We start from the raw sequence: 20934 nt of genomic DNA, 5'->3' as shown, positions 1-20934 counted from the left end.
ACCACTTCCCTACTTATCTTTCTAGGACGTGTTCTTGCTTCTCTTTGTTTCTCTTTTTCGTTTGATGATCGTACATTTCATATATTATCCGATCTATTTGTCCAGCTATGTGTGTAAAAACCTTTAATGATGACCTGTTCCACCGACTGTTATTTTTCAATCTAATTTTAAACTGCTCTGTATATGTAAAAAAATCAGACTCTTTTTCAATTTCTCTTCTTTTTCTTCTGGATCTCTTATTTATATATGTTTATGTGACAAGCCAAAGCACGATTTGTCGATCTCATGACTCTCATTAAGCACGTTTACTACACGATTTTCCATTGTTTTCGATTTGTATTTTCAATATGATTTTGGTTAATTGTTGGTTGCCAGTTTTTTTGCTTTTGAAAGTTTGCACGCTCTTGTGACAGACGGAGAGTCATATTTATCTCATGTGACGCACCGTTGTTTTTGCCCCTGCTATCCACACAAGTCGGGTGGGAGGAGCGTAGCGCCAATTCTATAGTCAAAGAAGGCTTAACCTTTCTTTTTAGCCAAGATTCTTTCCAGCGACTATTCACTCTAGAGACCTAGCCTGACACCTGCTCTATCAAATTCATGGCAAGCGGTCATCACTGACCGGCGCCCACTCGAATTCAACCCCCACTGTGAGGCTGACGCGCGCCAATCAAAAAAATTGACTCCTGGGGTACTTTGGGTCCAACAGGTTATAAGACGTGCAACTGCGGATCGTAAAACATGGCCGACTTGAAAGAGACGGTCAATAGTTGCGCAAACATGAAGCTGTGAAACTGAGGCATGTCCGAGCAAGGTGGCATTATCAAGATCAAACATGTATATAAGCCGCTGAGCAATTAAGGCCCCATGTTTATAAGAAACTTTTGAGCAGGCTGGAATTTTCTCCACAAACTGGATATCCCAAAGACTATCTTTACTCAAAACTATTCAGTATGAATGAAGCTTTTCATCTCTGGTTATTCGGTACAACTTTTGCTTTGCTTTCTTCTTTAGAGTTCTCAATCAGTACTCTTCCCCCACCATGTTGTGTTGAACAGGTGCAACCAAGGAACGGCGGCACCACACTGCATAGATCACCACTCAGCCTTCATGAATTCAGAGCTCAATCTTTCAGTCAAAATAGCCAGTCAGAACCCAACGCCTCCGGTATTCTTGAGATTGATTTGAATGAACCTGCATGTGAAGATTTTCACACAGAATGTAAGCTAGAATGATGCCTCATGTTCTAGTGTTTATCACGTGGCTGAAGTGGGTTGTTGGATTTTATTTGTAAAACATTGAACGCGTGTTAGATCATTCAGGATGGAGGGGAGACCTTTTGGGCAATTCAGGCAATGTGCCTCAAGATTACACAATTCTTCCCATCTTGCCTGTTCGAGGAAAGAGTGAGTCATACAGATTCTCATGTACCTTTGCATGGCTCATACCCTGCCCTGACACAGATATGTTGGTTGGGGTCAGAAGACACAGAGCAATTGAATGTTTTCAAATCCAAATCACCAGCGGCAAATAATGGCAAAAGTGCGTGGCAGGCCAGAGCTGTGACAGTTTCTGTTAAGCGTGAGAGGGGGGAAGATCAGACCAAAAAATCAAAAGATTACCGCCAAAAGAAATTAAAGCAAGAGGCACAAGAGGGTGGGGAGAAAAATAAAGGAGCTCTGGCCATCTCTGTGAAGCAGAAACCAATTATGTTTGCAGATAAATATAACCCAGGGGAATTCAAAATCATTAAATTGGATGATACTTGGGATCCCCTGTTTGATTGGGCTGGAACATACCTTGGAGATACTGATCAGTCACCAGTTATCAAGGCTTTTTTATTGGAATTTGGAGATAAATTAACACAAATCAACAACAAGCTACCAGCTCATAATAGGATATGGAGAAAGATTAAATTGAAAAGCACCTCAATTGAGCTATTTCAAGTTTATGGTATAAAAACAGAATGGCCAAATGATGATCATTATGACTTTCTAATCCTACCAAAAGGATTCAGAGGCCACGCCACAAACTTCAGTAGAACCATGGGCTATGCAAGAGAAAAAACTGTGCAAATCCTGGAACTATTGGTACTTTTTCATGGACTGTCCCTTTCATGTGGTTTAAGCCAAAAGATTCTGGGTCCTCAGGTTGAAAATAAGTTGGAAGACTTAGTGAAATGGTATAAGAACATTTTCTTGGAAGAAACTGAAGATGGTCTTCCATTAATTGGTTGGTTTGAGGGGACATTAAATGAGGCGGAAAAATCAGATGAAAGATTTGGCAGCATTAAGAAAGAAATGGCAATAGTTTTATCCATTTGGCATTGGAACAGAAAAAGATTACATCACAGAGCTGAATTGGCCCTTTCATTGTTAGGTTATTGGTATACAAAGAAGTCTGATTTGAAACTTCATGGTTTGGGAATCACTTATCAAACTGAAACTTATTGGAAGTTGGTTTCTGAAATGAGAGAAGCCTCAAAAGAATATTTGAATCAAGATAATAGTGTCATCTATGAACCTAAAGACAAATTACTATCCATCACTCATGATCAGCAGGAAACAGTTGCAAAGTCATTAATTTCAATGAAATACCTCTTGAGACAGGAATACCCTGGTATCCCAGACACATTAAGAGCATATATTGCAAAACAAGTCAAGAATTATGTGACAAGAAGCCGCTTTGATTTAGATCATGGAGAAATGAAAAGCTTGACTGGTTTACCTCTTTATCTCATGCCGGTTGCTCAATCCCAGGACAGTTTTGGCTATCAAGAGGCTTTTGTTGGATTGAAGGGAATTGAAGCAAGGCACAATCAAAAGCAGCATAAGATGAAGTTACTTACAAATAGAATAACAGAAATAGTTGAGTCACTTGATATTATCCACATAGTTGCAAGCCGACTTCCTGGAAATATAATTGTGGAAAACCGTGATGAACTCATAAAATGGTTCCTAAGAATTTTGTTTCATAAGACAGATGATAGTTTACCAATGTTTGGCTGGGTTAAAATCAAATTTGAAGATATTCAGTCACCAGAAAGCTTGTTTGATTCTGTACACAAATACTTGTCAAGAAGACTGAACCATTCAGGAAAACAATCATCACACCAGGCAAACAAGATTTCAATCTCACTGTTTGGATTTTGGTATGAAGAGGTAGCATCAAAATACAATATACTTCATCTAACTCATTCTCACCTCCCTTCCTACCAAAACCTTCTGGACCAAATGACTGCTTTCTTTCAAATTCACAACATTCAATAAATGCTACTTTGAACCATTCATTATCCAAATGTGGATGCAGAAAAACTTGCAACCATCCATTGAAAACAAATGGGCCCTCACTGGATTGCAATTTGCAGGAAGGCTTTAATTTTCAACCCAAAGTTGTGTTTTTATTTTTTGGGATCCCTGGAGGATTGTCAAAGGGTCTAATACCCCCCTGCAGTGGCAAAGCCGCCTTGGCCTCTAGTTATCCAAAATACAAGAATTTCAGTGTCCTCCTAATTTCCATGAATAAATCCTTGATTTGAAAGTCACTTTTTCTCACATTTGTGATTTGGGCATCTTGAATTCATTATTTCACTTCTTCAATTTGTTCTTTGTTTTTTCTCCATGAAATTCCAGCACTCAAAAAGCTAGTTGGTTTGCAAATTTAATAAACCCATGTCACAAATTTTGCATTTCCTTCATGTTCAATTATGATGCAGTTTCAATTTGGAGAAATACAGTTGGCCATTATCCTTCTAGATTAGAAAAGAGATTATTTAGAATTATCCAGGAATAGTGAGAGTGACTCCTCAGGAAAAAACAGTGATTTGGTGGACCATTCCATGAGTGTGGTTTGTTGTATATTTTGTGTCAAAAAAGGTATGGCTTGATTTAGATGAAACTGTTAACAGGATGGTGCCAAGAAAGGGTTCAAACTACCCTGTTGTGTACTCTGAGTCTGAACCATACAACTTAAGTGTCATCCCAACCCATCCAATAGCCCTAGCTCAACTAAGCCTCTCAAACAGAGAGCCTGAGGCTGGAGGACCCCGCCCAGAGGGCTCTCCATAGGAGAGGCTTAAGCATAATTTCTACAGGCCCACAGACAAATGAAGGTTTTCAATCCTAAAAACACAAAAGCAAAATTCAAAAATTGACAATTAACAAAGAATATACAAAGAAATCTGAGTATACAGGCTTCTTGGTGGTACTGATGGGACCCTCCCCTGAATGTTTGTGGTCAAATCTTTATTACTGACTTAAGGAACCTGTTATGAAGGTCAAAGGAATCCTGAAGGTTTTACCATTGCTATGAAGATCCATTTTTGGATTTTCTGATAATATGCAAGTTTGAATATCCTACCTGCAACAAATTGTAACAATTTATTAGCTAAAGGTGTAAGATATACAAATATCTGGGGGTTTTTGGATTATGGCCATTGATCCTTGTTTACATTTCTTCATTCTTTCTGTATTTTTGAAGGATGAGTACAGGGAAAACAATTGGGATTGAGGAGATGATACCAGCACCAACTGAAAGCTGAGTTCTGAAGGATTATTTGGCTCTGGGGCACGACAGTAGTAGCTGAGGCTGGCTGAGGCTTAATATTTTGCCTCCAGCCATTTGCCATTTCTGTCTCAGCCAAATATTTGACCTTGTGCACAAGTTCCTTACGCAGGAGGGGTGTTGTGGAATTGTAAAATATTGGGAAAGAGCTGTGAGGGGAGATAGTCAACTAAACTACCAATAATGTAGAAGAGGCTACAGGTGCTGGTGAGGCTGCCCTCTTGAATAATGCTGATGGAGAGATGGTTACACTAAGAAAAAGAAAAAGTGTGTATGACGATATCTTTGATTTATATGGCTTTAAAACTAATGGGTTTGAGGTGTATATTGATCCTACTCAGTGAGAGCATAGAAAGGAGATTTCATCTTTTTTTTGTTGTCCAATTTCTGACAACATTTTTCTCTTGTGTTTCTCTAGGATAACCTCAACAAACGGCCTGACCAGTGGAAGCAAGATCATACTGCACTGTCTGATGTAATCAATACTTCAGAAGGACTTGCCAATTTTGTAGATTGATTGCTGATCTTTTACAGTATTGACAAACTGTGATATGGCGAGTCCTCCATGAAATCTGCCTTCAAACAAAATAATCTGATTTATTTCTCTTTTCTTTTGCTAGCTTCTGAAAAATACACAGGAAGCCAAGATAAAGGTTAACACTCCCATCCCTAATTGCAAGGATTTAATGAACAAAGTAGGTAAATAATGAATCCAGAAACCCATAAATATATTCTTCTAATTGATTCTTAATTTCTTGCTAGATATACAATAATCTTCCACCAAAAGGACACAAGCTAACTAAGGCCAAGATTGTGCAACAAGTCAAAGATAACTACACAATTTGGGCCTAAATTTGCTACTGTCAAATTTCCATGGTGTATTTCTTGGTACATAAAAGCAGGAACAATTTGAAATTGTTGGACATTGATGACTGATTGCGCATTCTACGTGGTTTGTCATATGCCTTCCAAGAATAGTAAGCATTACCTCATTATCATTCCATCAAATAGGTATTCTTGCTTTTTTGTAGAAGCCATTTGGTGATTGTCTTGAACAAAGACTTTGAGCTCTTCTCTCACAAATGGTATTACAACAAAATTGGCAAAACCAAATTCACTGTGCCTACTATTGAAGAGGTCCAAGCCTCTGTTGACACCAGAGTTTTCCCAGCTATCCTCTGCTAATCCTCACATCCCTTCTGCCAAAATCTGACAATAACCAGAAATGAACTGTTTTCTTTTCTTTATTTTCCTCATTTTTTTATTTTGTCTGGTTGTTTGATTTCGGTCTGGCCAAATTTCCCTTTCCTTTTGTTTTCTTTTTTTTAAATGCTGCAGTTAGATTTATTTGTTTCTCTTGTTAAATCCATTGGTTTTTCTCAAAAGGAAATCCACAGGTTTTTCTAATTGGCAGTTTGCTGCCAGGGAAGATCCGCTGTTGTTTTTCAAAAAAAAAAAAAAAATGCAACTCATATCTCATGTTGTGTTTGGGCTAACGGCAGGTTTCTGCTGTTGGTGATGTTGGGCAGCTCACGACATCCAGATAGAAGTTAAATCCTGTGCGTCTTTGGTGGGTCGCCGGACAGAAGCCCCACGTGGGACAAAAGACCAACACGGCGCCCACGGCAGGCCATTGTGAGGTTTCTTCAACCGCAGGCCCCGCATGTGGAGAGCTGCACCAACCACGAGCTTAACAAAGCCTCTCAAACAGGGATCCCAAAGGGACTCTCCGTAGGAGATGATTACCTCCAAAGTCACCCGCGTGGCCTGAGCACTTTGAGAAAATGGTGAACTTTTCACCTCAAGAATCATTTGAGCAAAAACCAAGCCCTTCAGAACAATTCTGAATTGGCAAAGTTGTAGCCTTGCTTCTCAGGCATCTTTTCCTTGTTTTTTGGGAAAAAAACAGTGCAAAATAGCTGTTTGCTTGCAATTTGCAGTTGGCCATGTTTGTTCATTTTGTGAAGTCAAGCTTGACAGGTGGGGAACTGTTCAGATCATTGGACCATGAACCCTCTCATGCGAGTTTGACCATGACCCCTGATTGACCCACGTGACACGCCAACACAATGTGTTGGCGGTGTTGGCTTGACATGTGGGTTGGATGGGTCAGACCCACGTAGTTCTGACCCATTGCCGGCGTCAAAGCGTCTCCGTCGTGAAAAGCAGGGAGGAGAGGTCATGCCAGACCTGTTCCTGACCCCGCAGCCGAGCCCACACGCTGATTCAAAATTTATTGAGCGGTGGTGTAAAAGTGAGGTTGTATGTATATGTAGCCTGCAAGTGTAACCTCTAGTCCTGTAGATTCCTGTCCTTGGGCCATAGTCCGTGATTCCTGATGAATAATATGTAAAGAAAAGAAAACAAAGAATTTTTTATTTATTTTTGATGTAGTGGAACCTTTCCGTCTACCACATCGGCTCTGGCTGTTGTTGTGACAAGCAACAAGTGGTACCCCCCATGAATTATTGATTGAAAAATTTAACTCCTGCATTAATATGAAAAACAATGGTGTGTCCCTGCCAGAGCTTGGGAGGCACTTGTTCAAGTGTTGGGAGCCCAGTGAGGTCCAATTGGGTTTACAAGAGAAGAGTTAAGAAACAGAACAGGGATGTCTGATAATCGTAACCTGCTTCCCCAATACAGTGTGGAGAATCTACAAATGGGAAGAAAAATTATGGTTTTGAGCAGCTGATGGATCACAGGTAATGGTCCACTTGACTGTCAACCAAAGCCCAATTGAGTTTATTGAGCCGTTTCAGAAGCTTTGATTTGATGAGATGCTTATCCAAAAACGGATCGTATGAGACTTGGTTCAGGTCTCGCCGCCAAGGGAGGATCTTCAAGTGCTCTAATTCATGGCTCACTTGCCAATTACTACCAGGGTAATTATTGAAACTATTGTTCTTGATCAGCGCAAACACTTTCAAGAAGTTTTCATCATTTTTACCAAACACATATTCCCAAGCCTCCCGGTTCTTCCCTTTATAATATTCTCCCAGAATCCACATTGCAGTCCTGGTTTTCATGGCTTCATGTACAGAGATGGTGTATGGACCCCTGCTCTTAGTTTTATTGTAGATGAAATTCCATCGGTTTTGGCCAGGTATACAGCTGGCAATGTTTGTACCTTTCTCCTGAAAATAACCAAAGAGCTTCTCCTGAAATTCAGATAATGATTCAAGCATGGTACCCTGCAGGAGCTCTGGATCACCATCCTGTGCATATTCAGTGCTCAGATGCTTGATGTGAAGTTTTTTGTCCAGCCATCGATGCAGCTCCAAGTATTCTTCTGCCCTCAATTTTTCATTAGATGTGTGTTTTTCCCAATAAAAGGCTTTCAGGTCTTTGGGATCACCAGGGGTAGTGAAGAGCTTGAGAAACTGCTGGTTGCGCAAGTCAACCTCTTCAAGCAACTCCCTGGTCTCCAGGATAACTTGGTTCCCAGAAAGATTTCCATGTTTGATAACCATTTGAATGAGACTTGGAAGGGTCTTCCATTTAACAGTTTCCTTCCCAAGAATCTTCCACAATATGCTAGAGCTCTTGAGGGTTGATTTATCCTGTGCCGGATGGGCACACTTACCCAGCGTTTTTTTGGGTGCAAGCCTTACTGTGTTGAGCCATGCAAAGATCTTCAATTCGAGATCTGATATTTCAAACAGATTCTTATCTTTGTCTTCTTCTTCAATTGATGAGCCCCTCAAAATTTTATTCAAGAGGGGGAAATCTTCAGCATTTGGGATCTGTTGGGACTTTCTACTATCTGGTACAGGACTGCAGCCATCTTGAAATTGAATTAGAATGGATTGAGTTAGTATTCTCATTTTCCATATGAAACATAAATGTTTGCTCACTTGATGGCTGATTCAATGCATGACTTTGTGGACTATCTGCCGGGGGCAGACTGTCCAAGCAACTACCAGGCGGATTCTCTCCGAGATCTTGCATGATCCGGCTCTGGCTTCGTGCTGAACTTGGAGGGAAAAGTGTCCCTGACAGCTGCTCAGAGCAAGATGTCCAAGCAGTTGTTTTCCGTCGTGAATTATGCTGGTTTGGAGACATATCATTCTGGGTTGATTGTGGATGTAAGCGTTTGAGCGGCAGGCTTGTATTCTTTGGCCCTGAGGATGAGGAAGAATGTGTCTCTGGGAAACTCTCGTGGTCAGATATACTATCTTGAAGTGCAACCTGTGAGGGTAGGGGAAAGAAATAATGACTTCACTGAGAAAAAATTCAAGGCTGGGTGATGGTACTCACATCTTCAATTCTGTCCATGGAGTTGGACTTGTTGGGTGGAAGATTGATCCTGTCTCCTGAGGCTGTAATGCGAATGTGTTTATCGGATAGGTGGTCCAACCCAGCAGAATGATGACAAGGAGCAGCCGACGATGGGGACGGAAATCCAGAGAAGATATCCTGGGGGAAGCCAACGTCAGCCGCATGATCCAAAGGAGGAAACGCATCCGGCTCGAGAAAGTTGGACAAATCGTCGAATCTGAACGCCAAGACCTCGTCTATCTCGGCGCTCGTCAGCGGCGCCTCGTGGGCCCAAGCGCCGCCTCCTGCGGGGGCCTCGAGACGGAAAGACGGCCCGGCGGTACAGCGTGGAAACAGCGCCGGGAGCAGCCGGCCGCAGAGGATCAGGATCCGACATTTGTGGGCGACATGGGCCATCTTCATTCGGCCGCCAGAGTGTGCAAGCTTGGCAATGAAAAAAATCGCTGTGCTTCGCTCAAGGGGAGAAATCAATTCACCAGCGCCCAACGAACTGTTGGCGCAAGTTTTCAGTCGAATGATGTTGCTACATCACATGGATCAAGTCACAATGAAAACACACGAGATGCGTTGCTCCGCTCTGACCAAGGCGAGCCTCGCCGATGGGAAACAAGTTTCAATATGTAAGGATGGAAATGTAAAGGCGGGGTGTTCGGTGACTTGTACTCTGTTACGTATGCACATGCTCGGAGGTTCCGGGCGGAGGCCTGCCTTGCGAGGACGAAGGCGGTTCAGCCGCACGTCTGGAGGGACTTCGAAGTTCGAGCCTTTCGTGCAAGTCTTGCACGTCTTCTGTGCGGGAAATCTGGCCCCCGCCTCCAAATTTTCACACTCCGATCTCCACTGACGCGAAGTTCATCCTCCGTCCGCCCTCCCCTGCTCCTCCCATCCAAGGCACACACAACATGCACATCCGTTTTATGTATTTTCTACGCTTCAAGGGTTGTAGCGGACCACTATTCACCAAAAGCAAGTGCAGGGGGCGAGAAGAAAAAGGAGTGAAAGATTATAATAAGTTAACGATTATGTAAGAAGAGACCACTGCTCAAACCAAGTATCTGAGAGATAGTGTATATAATATATAGGTACATGGACATATGAACAGCTATGGTTCCCGCTCCACGCCCTGCTTCAGAAGAGAAAAGAGAATAAAGGGAGGTGTGTATGTGGGGGGAGAGATTACGGCGGCGACGGGGGTTTTGAGTTTGTATATGATACAGGTGGTCTTGTTTTTATACGAAGAGATCCGGATGCACAGCGGTTGAAAGGAAGGAAGAAGTGGATAAATAAATAATGGGGATGATGAACATTTCAACAAGGAAAACGAAGATAATCCGAAAAGAGAGAGAGGGAGACGTTGATGATGTGGCAGAGGAGAGGGGAGTTTGGAGGGCGGATCTCACGGGGACACGTCCGAGTTTTATGATATAAAGAGAGGCAGAGAGGTGGATGGAGGGGGGGATCAAGAGAGAGGGCGAGGGCCTACGGCTGATGGGAGTCGGCGACGGAGCCCATCTTGGAATGGATGTACCCGAGCCGGAAGGCTTTGTCGTCGTGGACGGCGGCGGGCTCTTCGGCGGGGACGCTGCTGTCTGCCCATGCGTAGGCCTGCTCGAAGTCCAGCCCGGTCGCCTTGGCTTGCTTCGACGTCGACCGTGTGTAGGGCTTCCGGGACGCGTAGTCCTTGAAGAAACCTGCAATCCAAAGACTCCGTCGTCAGTTCGCTGTCTCTTCTTTCAATCAACGGAGGCATGGGACACGCACATAGTGAGATGTACGCCTCGAACAGGAAATCGCCTGGAAAAAACGGAATAAAAGAACAGCTTTCAGAATGCACGGGTCTTCTTGTGCAGGAGAGTTGGTGGCGAGGAGAAAGGGGGGACGACGGACTGTAGTTCTGGGAGTTGAGGAACGAGCGCCATCCGGACGTTGTCTGTCCCGGCTTCATGGCCTTATACGACTCAGCGGAGAACGAGAAGATCATGACGATCCTGCACCAAAAAAGGGGGCCAAAAGGCGATGAGCGATTCGAGTCAAGAGAGAGAGAGAGAGCGTGTGGAAAGACGGACGAGAAGACGACCATTTCGATCGTTGTGCAGAGTGCTTGGAGCCCTTCGCTGACGTTCGTCGGCGTCTGTGGCGGTATTCGGTGGGTGAGATGGGGATCAGGAGGGGAGCAGAGATGGGATGGGGGCGACTGACCCAGTAGAGCGAGCCCTTGATGATCCCGTGTTTCTCGAGAATCGAGAAGACGAAGCCCTGGTAGAACGTGAAAAACACGATCCCTGCGCCACCCCCGAGGCGATGCTGAGTGTCAGTATGGCGTGCCGGGAGGGGCAGGACAGGAGACACGCGCGCACCTTTGATGGTCAGGAACTTGGCCAGCGGGGATTGGCCTTTGAGGTGGATCTTGGTCACTGTGTAGAAGACCATCTAGGGTGTCAAGGGGGGCCGGGACAGTCAGCTCTTGGAGGGCGCGAGAGGCCGTCATGGAGGGCTTACGAGGCCGTAGAGTGCCAAACTGAAGACGATGAAGTCGATCCTGTGAGAGATGATATCGAACGGAGTCAGAGCGTTGGATTGTCCAAGAAGTGGTCAGGACGTACGCTTCGAGATAGACCTGGGCGAAGTAGACGCTGTACTGGGTGGCGCAGAGCACATGGTTGGCCTCGCAGATGATGCCGACGATGGTGATGAGGGGGCGGAAGATGCAGTACTGGAGGACGAGCCACTTGATCGCGTGCAAGAAGTAGGGCTACACACGCACCGCTTGCTCAGTCTCCGGTGGAAGTGTGAGGGGGGTTGGGGACGGACCTTGGAGGGCCGGTAGCGCCAGAAGCAGAACGGGAAGGGCACGCTGCGTTTCGGCGCGCTGGCGAGGATCTGCCGCTGGGAGGCGGGGGCGTTGCCGATGTACTGGACCAACAGAAACAGAAAGGCGCCGATGGCGAAGGCCTCGTAGACCTACATGGGCGGAAGCGTCAGTACGGGGGGTTTGTTTTTTTTTTCAGAAGGGGTTTTTTTGTGGGGTGGACGGACAGTCTCGACGAGTTGGTAGTAGGTGAAGGCGCGGAAGAAGCGGTAGCTGAAGAACGAGATGACCGCTGTGGGGGGGGAGGTGTGTTAGTGTCTGTTGCTGGATGGATGGGAGTGAGCACTGACCGTATACGGGGGGCATGAGGATGATCCGCTGCGGGGCGAACAGCGTCAGAAAAGCACGTGGGATGGAATGGGGAGGGGATGGGGAGATGTGCTCACGATGATCTGGCGCTGTTCGGCGGGGCGATGGTAGTGGCGGGCGTGTTGACAGACGGAGTAGGCGGAGATGATGATGGTCTGTGTGTGTGTGTGTGTTGCATCAGCCGCTGTTTCGAGGAGGTGGGGGAGGAGGAGGGGCTGCTTACGAGGATGGCCATGGAGCCGGCGATGACCCAGCCGATGCGGTGTGCGTCCCAGTTGATGGACTTGTCCGAGAAGAAGTCCGACTCGTCGGTGATCTCGGTGTTGGTGGCATTGCAGACGCGTGCGTCGAACATGTTGGGCTTGAGTAGGAGAGTGCTAGAGACAGATGGAGTGGTGGTGGTGGTGGTATCCTGGATGGTCTTGGTTCATCGACAGCGGGGGGGAGGTGAGTGTGTGTTGTGGTTCTGGGATGGCTGGTTGGGCTGGTTCGATCGGCGGCCAGCTGGGTTGAGTTTTGTCTGGCTCCGAGTGCGGGCCGCGCTTCCCAAGCTGGCTCCGGCTGAGAGTCGGGGCGGGGTGGGGTGGTTGTCAGTGGGGATCTGGTCTGCAGCAGCTCTCCTGCATGGATCGGCTCGAGCACCTGCAGACTCCAAGGGGCGGTGTGCTGACTGACGGCGGGAGAGGAGGCAGTGGTCGTGGGCCCCGGATGCACCAGTCCCGCCAGGGTGCGAGGCCCAAGCCGGGGCCGGGCCTGACGAGGCCGCCGGCGCCGTTCGTCCCTACAAGATGCCAACGCAGGTCCTGGTGGAAATGATCCATGGGCGTTCACGGTGTTTGGGATGTAACTGCACAGTGCGGTCCAGAGATCTCTTTCGAATTAAACCCGGGCCACCCCAGAGATAATTATTTAGGTAAACAACATATTCGTGTGTTCACATGATGTTCTCCGCCCGCCGCCAACAGGAAACATCCAGATCACTCTTTGGGGGATCCACTCTTCATGGCTCCTCCTGCTCTGGTGCCGGCAGGTCCGATTGCGCCGGCTGACCCCAGTCAGTGTTCTGAAACTCCGAAAGCGTGAGGCACCAACTGCTTGTGTCTCCCAGCAAGCTCCTGGCCTGACCAGGGCACCCCCAAACACTCCCTCGGAGAGAGAATCCTCGCGCAAACACACCGACAAACATCCCTCATTGAGAAAGCGGGACGCCCACACAGCAACTCTGCGGCTGGCCTGACGAGCCAGCCAGACTGGTCGCCTCTTTTCAGCCGGAAGCGGCCTGGGCTGGCGGTCCTTCCCAACTGGGCCCAAACCCCATTTCACATCCACGCCAGCTATTAACAGCAATGAGATCCACGCCGCTTGCAGTTGCGCTGCTCTCAACCATCTTCTCTATTGGCCCCGCCAACCCCCAAGCAAAACCCGACCACCCGCACGGCTCCGAAGGATGGCAGAGACCCGGATGCGCGGGGTGCCGCCAATCAGGCGGATGACTCTCTTTAACTCGGCCGTCCTTCTCGGAGCGATCGTCTCGCGCTTGGCCAATGGCCTGGCTCTCGGAGAACCGCCGTGAGTGTCGACAGAAAAGCAAAGACAACAACCACTAAGCTCCCCCACTTGATATTTGGTTTGCAGGGATGGCAAGGCTTACTTGGCCGCCTGGACGGACGGCTCGGCGCCGTATTATGACTCGCCCTCGGCCTTCAATCGGCGCATGTGAGTCCCGGGCCTGGCCCACACATAATCAGAGGAAGAAGAGGAGCTGAGGCCTGCGGAACTTCCCACAGAGGGCAGAACACGTATGCCTTCCAGCTGGCACAGACGATCCCGCTGACGCCGTACAACTCGACCACCGGGGCGGGCGGGCCGATGGACGCCGGGCTGGTGGGCCGGACGGACACGGCGGCGGCGATCTATCTGACCGTCTACCCGCAAGCGATCGGGCGCGTCAGCGAGCTGGACCTGCGGCTGCTGGCCCGCCAGCTCGCAGCCTACCAGGCCGCCGCGCCCCCCAGACAGGTCTTCCTCCGCTTCGCCCCGGAGATGCAGGGCAGATGGATGCCCTACGGCCTCCAGCCCGCCGGCTTCCTCGCCCTCTGGAGGCGCATGTTCGACATCATCAAGGCCACCGCGCCCCACACAATCATCGTCTGGGCTCCCAACGGCGCAATGGTCAGCACACAACTTCTCATATATTCATCATCTGCTATCTTACACACACACACACACCCTCTCAATTAGGGCTATCCATACGGAATCCAACTCTCGGATGTCTCCTCAAAAGCGGACCAGGATCTCCTGGACACCAACAAGAATGGTCAACTGGACTCGAATGATGATGCCTATCTGCCGTACTATCCTGGGGATGCATATGTAGATTGGAACGGGATCTCATGGTGACCACGACCTTTCTCTCAAAACTTCATTTGTAAATAACATCTAAATGGTGGTTGTGCTGTATGCAGGTATTGGAAAGGGAACGAGTATCCCTATCGTGTCAACCAACTCGTGCCATCCGGATACACGGCTGGCGCAATGACCGGCAAAACTCCTGCGGGCGCGATCGGAGCCGGCGGGCCCCAGACATTCACGAGTTTTTACGACACCTACTGCCAGAACAAGCCCTGCATGTTTTCGGAGATGGGAGGTAAGGAACATACATAAACTATAGATAGATGTGCTTGGCCTGACGCCCCTTTGACATCCTGGCGTGCACACACAGCCGCATTTCATACCAATTCGACAACAGCGACGAGCCCGGCCGTGAGCCAGCAGAGTCTCCAGCAAGCTTGGTGGCGCGACAGCCTGACGTCGAGCACGTTCATGAACGCCTTCCCCCGGATCAAGATGTTCATGCTGTTCGAGCACGAGAAGCCGGAGGACGGCGGCGACATGAGAGACTATCGGATCGCGACCGACGCCCAAGTCCGCTCGGCTTTCCTCGACGACTTCCAAGGTATGTAAATATGGACAAAACCAAACCCATCCATCCCGATCTTATCATTCTTGACGCCATGCTTTTTTTTTTGGGCGTGCGTCGAGGTAGCCGTCCAGTCTAGATTTATCTGGGCTGATAACGCGACCGTGGCCCCAAATGCAGCAGGGAAAGGAGCCAAGGGATCCTCAAGTGAGTTGGCTGTTTTGTAGTGGTTGCCTCCCAGAAGAGTAATGTTTCCTTTTTTTCTTTCTTTCCAGCACGTCTGGACAGGTCGCTGGGATGGCTGCTGTCTGTGGCTATTGGATCCACAGTACTGGTCCTGGATTGGTAGGCCATTCCCGGGTTGTGGTCCCTTGTTTTTTTTTGGCTGGCTTCTGTGCCGAAAGTCCATTGATTTATTTATTTGCCTGCACAAATTGTACTTGCTTGTACCTAATTGTCCATGATAAAAATATGTGTTTCTTGTATTTCTTCAAGGACGTCGTTGTTGTTGTGTTTCTAGCAAATTGCATATAAATACATATAAATATTTCTGACAAGAACTGGATGTGCAGGGGAGTCGCCCGACTTGCACGAACCAGCGCCAACATGCCCACAGCACCCGACGGAGACAGCAAGAGGCCCGAAGAGACCAGCACGTCGGTCTACGCCGGCCTAGCGAACAACGCGAGCTCGAACCTGTGCTTCCTGAACTCGGTCATCCAAGCGCTCGCATCGACCAGCGATCTGGAGGACTATCTCCAGCAGCTCCGGGCGACCGCCGAGCACGCTGCTGGCGAGCCCGCCGGGATCGTCGACGGGCTGCTCGAGATCATCGCCGAGCTCAATACGCCTCGGGACCGCAGGACCGTGCTCAGGCCGACCAAGTTCATCGAGTGTTTGCGAGCCAACAACGCCAGCTCGGCCCGCCTCTTCAACTCCAACCAACAGGATGCACACGAACTCTTGGTGATGATTCTCGAGGCCGTGGAGGACGAAGTCAGTCGCTCGGCCCGCCACCGCTCCTCCTCCTCCTCCATCGGCCTCGCCGGCCTCCTCGATACCCACCCCTCTCCTCCTTCGCCTCCCAAACCCGACCGTAAAATCCTCCGCAACCCCTTCCGCGGACTGATGGCTAATCGGATCGCTTGTGCTGCGTGTGGCTTCTCCGCTGGCATTCGCCATTCGCCCACGGACCATCTCTCAATCACTCTACCAGTCTGTGTGAGCCCAGATCTTCTTCATCCCGCCTCCCCCCCCAAAAAAACCCCTCTTAATACATGTCTACCAGAAGAGCGAAACAACTTACCCAGGATGTTTTCGTGTGTGAGACAGGCAACATGTACATTGGAGGATTGCTTGAAAGAATACACGGTATTGGAGCTACTAGACGACTACATGTGTCGGAAATGTACGCTATTGAACCGCGAACGAGAGATGAAGACGGAGCTAGAGGCCTGTCGATCCAAGCGGAAACGGGCCGAGCTCAAGAACGATCTCCAATCGCTCTCAGAAGCCATCAAAGTCCATCCTGAACAAGAGCTCCATCCGCTCCTCGAACACTCTCTCAGTCCGATTTGGAGCCCCATGTCGACCAAACAAACCATGTTCGCTAGGGTAATATTCAAAAACCTCCTCATTCACTTCTTCTCGTCTTTCAGATCACCCGATTGAAGACAGCGAGACGAGACTTATAACGTTCCCTTCTTTTGCGGGTCTTCTTTTATTTTTCACCGATAGCCACCCAGGGTCCTGACTGTGCACGTTTCGCGATCGACGGTGATGGGTGAAGGACACCTGACGAAGAACTACTGTCGCCTAGTGTTCCCCGAGCTACTCATTCTCGACCGATTCACGACCACAGAACGGTTGAGTGCCCGAGCGGAGGCGCCGATATCCCGGCCGCCGGGAGCGCCGAGCGACCGCACCCCCGCCGTCTCGTATCCCTACCGTCTCCTCGCCCTCATCGTCCACCAGGGAACCCATCTCTCCGGCCACTACCTCACCTTCCGTCGCTCCCCGCAAGGCTCCTGGTGGAGACTCTCCGATCAGGACGTCGATCGCTGTCCGGTCCGTGAGGCTTTGGATTCCAATCCTACACTGCTCATCTATCAGCGGCTTGGCGACGAGGATCAGCCGTCAGTCTTTTTTTTTTCTTTCTCGAAACCATCAACTTGCGTACTAGTGATCGCTCCCATTTGTTAAATTGGCCCATTCCTTTTGTTCATCTCACTAGTCAGCTCTAATTCATGGCAATTGATGAAGCATTGGTAAATACCTCGATCCATCTTATAAAATGTAATGATCAATTGTAAAAAAAATACAAGGAAGGGGTTGGAGTCAATTGGTGGAGGGGATCAGAGCGAATATGAAGTATGCCAATAATTGATCTCATTCCTCGACCTCGATTAGCTGTACATCTTCATCGTCGCTATCGTCGTCATCATCGACTGATGGCAGGCCAGCGTCGAGGCGGAAGGTGTCGGTGGCTCCTCGTTGCTCCTCGACCACCCTCGTCGGATCATCCTTGAACAGTCGGATCAGCTTCACTCGGGCGAGGAACGACCGGTCACATCGGTGCTCGTCCTTCCATTGCTCGAGCAGCTTCAGGTTCTCCGCTGTCCGTAGATCCGGTATCACTGTTTGTCCATTGGTTGGTCAACAACAGACATTGCAAGTCACGTCAGGTTTCGATTCCTGTTTGCGCTGTAAATCCTCATACCCTTCGAGAACAGAAAAAAGAGGTCAAGAGAGCAAGACAAACCGAAGCCATTTGAAGTATATTCGAGCATCTCAGCCCGAACCAATGATTCGAGCTTTTCCAAGCTGGTTGATTTAGGGCGATTAGAAAAATGTTTGGATCGTTTCGAATTCTCTTCATTAATCAGAACAGAATTGCGAGCGATGAAGGCATTGATGAGGGCGTGGAGGGCAGATAGGTCTGGTAAGGATGGTTGATTGCACTGTCCGCTCGGATCCTGGTTTCTGGCTTCTTGTTTGTGTGCTTCGATGAACCAGATCAATCTGCTCGCTTTTTTTTGATATGAACGGCCATAAGAATTTAGTCAGCTTCGTCTTTCGATTGAAAGAGGTGGGCACATGTCCCTACTAAACGCGTTCCCTAGTCTCTTCTTTTCTTTCTTGTTGAGCGCTAGTTTGTCATCTCTTAACGCGATCTACAAACATAAGGTTTTTTAGTCGACAAAGAGCAGATGAATGTCAGGTTTAACTTTGTGAAACAAGATGGAAATCAGGGAAATAAGCTGTGGAGAATATCATTCAAACTGACTCTTGTGATTTGCTTGGCTCGTCTGGAATGTGGATGCAATTTCGAGAGAACTGCTTTGCCTTTTTTGCTCTGTAAGGCCTTAGTCGTTTTCACTCTGCGGTTTTCAGTTGGGAAATTGTTTTCGGATCATGGAGAGTCACAAGGGAATATCAAGAGGCAGAAATTCAGTTCCCTCCAACATTGAGTCGGAAGGGAGGAGGGAAAAAAAGAACGGACCGATTGTTTGGCATGATTATTGTCTAGATTCGCTCACGAAATTCTGGTTATGTGCCTGCGCTGTTTCGTCAAGTTCGGGCTAACGATTGGGTTTTGGGTTTGGAAAAAGTGATGGAAGCGAGCTGCAAGTCGCTTGTGATATATGCATCCGTCGGTGCGCAGCACTATTCATTATCCGTCCTGTTTGCTGCCAAGCAAGCGAACTCGGAGCTTTGAAGCTTTTTAGCACACCGAAATTTATCTTAATGTCCAAGCTTTTCTGGTAAAACACCCGAGCCTAGGAGAGAGCATGTGGAAATCAAAATAAGGCTGTTTAAACATCCTCTAGCCAACAGTCCTACTGAATTCCGCCTGAAACTTGTTGATTGAAAGAATTTGCAATGAGGACGTGGATTATCTTGAATGAAAACTTCACAGTTTTCACTACCGCAATCCAGATGAAATTATATTGATATAGGCAAGTTTTTATACTGGTCCTCATCTTCATTTACATACGCTCCTCAATCCTGAGCAGAAGGAACGCAATCCATTTACGCCCAGGGAGCGTGATGTGCAAAATCCAGTGGCGGACCGCGAACACCACGTCTGCACGCAAAACTCAACAAATGGAGTTTTGGTAGAGGGGGATGGTCAAACTGGACAACCAACACGTCTTTTTTTGCAATAGGTACGTGTTGGCGGCTTCTACCTCCATCTCTTCTCAAGTCTAGCCGGAGAGTAACTTGGACAACAGGCAGAGTCTGAGAGAGACCCAGGCAAAGTGCAATGATGCTAGGCCAAGCGCCTATATCAGCATTATGGATATTTAATTGTTACCCAGGGGTCAGCACACCACAAGAGTTTTCCTTAGAGCTCTGGGAGATACAAATACGGAATTCTCTATCCATTATAAATGGGGACATGTAGATCAAACTTCAAAGGATCTAGACTGAAATTTCTTGGTTGCATAGGACATAATCATTCTTGAGACTGAATATTATGTTCTAGAAGAAGTCTTTTACAAGAATAAAATTAATTATTTGTGCTTTGAGATGCGCAGCTCAAGAATAGTCGATACGGAATCCTAGGCGAAGGATGATACGGGTCCTACACAAGGGGCAGTTTAAAGTACCTCGTAGCCATTCCTGAAAAGAAGAGGTGAAAGAATGAGAAACTTGGCGGCGGAGGGATGAAAAAAAAGAGAAACTGACTCACATCAAGACAAGGGAGGTGGAAGTGATGACTGATGTGGCAAGGTAGGCGAGTGATGAAGTCATGTGGCTCATAGCCCTGCAGGCAAATGGCGCATTCAAGAACGTGCTCCTGATACGGGTCGTTGGAGACGATGTCGAATCTATGAATTACTGTATGCACATCCAAGTAGGCCTGGACAAGCAATCTGCCGCGCTCGTGCGGCTCTATGTGGCTATCGACATTATTGATGCTCACCGTGTGGGCTAGGGCGACTAAGAAGCTATTCAATTCTTCCACGTACTCGGAAGTTAGGGCCGCGAACACCCGGTGCAACGGGGCTATGTCTCCGAATGCAACCCCCATTTCCTCGCCAGCGTTGTACTTCCAAGTTGAACGGGGGAGAATCAGCCTGGCGGTGATTGCAGCGTGCGCGTCGGAGAAAAATGTGCGGACGGTCACTTGATCATCGGGCTCGAGGGTCTGTATCATGGGTTCTATTAAGGTCAGGTCACTCAAGTTAGGTATTCTGGCCCGGGGGGCCGGTGGTACTTCGTACTGGTCCATGGCGCGGAGCAATCTCATGATATCAAGGGCATCTCCCCGCAGCTCTACGGGCACTTGGGCAAGGTTGAGGATTTGAAAGCTTCCCGGGTCTACGAGCAGAATGACCATGGGTCCTAATCTGTCTTCACCAGGGGGGAAAGTTTCGTTCAGCGGGGGCGGCGGCGGGGGAGGCTGGTTATTTCCTGGAGGGCCACCGGGGCCCGGAGGTGGGATGTCTTCCGCTGAACGCTGTTGAGTGGAATTGGTGTTGGGGTCCATGTTTTTTTTTTCAATCTGAATTCTTTCGGATGGTTCGTAACGTTGATGATCGTGACTGGAGGTGCTGGTGATGGTATTACTCCCGGCCTGGGGAGTTGCTGGCATAAGCTCATGGGAAGGTGACTTGGCTTATTTTATATCTTTCAGAACGCCGCAAAGCTGAGCCTCTGAGGGCTGCTGGACGGGCATGTGTACATTTTCGAGATGTGGTGTACCAATAGTGACAGTGGCATTCAATGTGCGTCTGCTTTTGATGCGTACATTTCAGGGTCACCTCAGCCAAGCACAAAGAGCGTTTCCGCGAAAGAAAGTCTTGCTCTCATCAAAAGCTTGCATTTCCTCTTTCTCTGGAGAAACCCGGTGCTATTGTGAACCGAAAAGTCTGATTCCTTTGTTGCTGATCAGGGCTTGATTGGCCAACTCTTCTCGCCATGACTTGGCGCATACAAGGCTGGATGGGTGGTGTGGATACCTCGTGGATCTTCCTCCGCAATT

The 20934-nt window shown here is 48.1% G+C and overlaps 7 protein-coding genes across 7 annotated transcripts; 2 read left to right on the top strand and 5 right to left on the bottom strand.

Moving 5' to 3' along the window:
• Positions 1–7262: 7262 nt before the first annotated feature.
• Positions 7263–9240, bottom strand: PtA15_9A123 (uncharacterized protein; the record flags this gene model as incomplete). The annotated part of the gene is made up of 3 exons (XM_053172299.1): positions 7263–8350; positions 8421–8754; positions 8824–9240. 3 exons carry the CDS (start codon positions 9238–9240, stop codon positions 7263–7265), a joined length of 1839 nt encoding a protein of 612 aa, XP_053023553.1.
• Positions 9241–10323: 1083 nt separating this feature from the next.
• PtA15_9A122 (uncharacterized protein) lies at positions 10324–12377 on the bottom strand (the record flags this gene model as incomplete). Its single annotated transcript, XM_053172298.1, has 13 exons — positions 10324–10535; positions 10606–10638; positions 10732–10792; positions 10964–10975; positions 11044–11126; positions 11202–11274; positions 11344–11383; positions 11448–11596; positions 11656–11805; positions 11881–11945; positions 12004–12031; positions 12100–12111; positions 12246–12377. 13 exons carry the CDS (start codon positions 12375–12377, stop codon positions 10324–10326), a joined length of 1050 nt encoding a protein of 349 aa, XP_053023552.1.
• Positions 12378–12449: 72 nt separating this feature from the next.
• PtA15_9A121 (uncharacterized protein) lies at positions 12450–12843 on the bottom strand (the record flags this gene model as incomplete). Its single annotated transcript, XM_053172297.1, has 2 exons — positions 12450–12642; positions 12698–12843. 2 exons carry the CDS (start codon positions 12841–12843, stop codon positions 12450–12452), a joined length of 339 nt encoding a protein of 112 aa, XP_053023551.1.
• A 626-nt stretch (positions 12844–13469) lies between these two features.
• On the top strand, positions 13470–15291 carry PtA15_9A120 (uncharacterized protein; the record flags this gene model as incomplete). The annotated part of the gene is made up of 8 exons (XM_053172296.1): positions 13470–13591; positions 13658–13738; positions 13810–14194; positions 14264–14418; positions 14488–14669; positions 14745–14978; positions 15069–15149; positions 15218–15291. The coding sequence occupies 8 exons, from the start codon at positions 13470–13472 to the stop codon at positions 15289–15291; spliced, it is 1314 nt and encodes a 437-aa protein (XP_053023550.1).
• A 257-nt stretch (positions 15292–15548) lies between these two features.
• Positions 15549–17185, top strand: PtA15_9A119 (uncharacterized protein; the record flags this gene model as incomplete). Its single annotated transcript, XM_053172294.1, has 4 exons — positions 15549–15938; positions 16275–16556; positions 16680–17077; positions 17176–17185. The coding sequence occupies 4 exons, from the start codon at positions 15549–15551 to the stop codon at positions 17183–17185; spliced, it is 1080 nt and encodes a 359-aa protein (XP_053023549.1).
• A 145-nt stretch (positions 17186–17330) lies between these two features.
• PtA15_9A118 (uncharacterized protein) lies at positions 17331–18458 on the bottom strand (the record flags this gene model as incomplete). Its single annotated transcript, XM_053172293.1, has 6 exons — positions 17331–17351; positions 17451–17578; positions 17704–17970; positions 18049–18115; positions 18229–18322; positions 18445–18458. 6 exons carry the CDS (start codon positions 18456–18458, stop codon positions 17331–17333), a joined length of 591 nt encoding a protein of 196 aa, XP_053023548.1.
• A 1088-nt stretch (positions 18459–19546) lies between these two features.
• On the bottom strand, positions 19547–20544 carry PtA15_9A117 (uncharacterized protein; the record flags this gene model as incomplete). The annotated part of the gene is made up of 3 exons (XM_053172292.1): positions 19547–19568; positions 19639–19713; positions 19754–20544. The coding sequence occupies 3 exons, from the start codon at positions 20542–20544 to the stop codon at positions 19547–19549; spliced, it is 888 nt and encodes a 295-aa protein (XP_053023547.1).
• Between the last annotated feature and the right edge of the window lie 390 nt (positions 20545–20934).

Source organism: Puccinia triticina, chromosome 9A (assembly GCF_026914185.1).
Source record: "Puccinia triticina chromosome 9A, complete sequence".
Classification (NCBI taxonomy): Eukaryota; Fungi; Basidiomycota; class Pucciniomycetes; order Pucciniales; family Pucciniaceae; genus Puccinia; species Puccinia triticina.
This window is presented reverse-complemented; position numbering and strand designations above follow the sequence as displayed.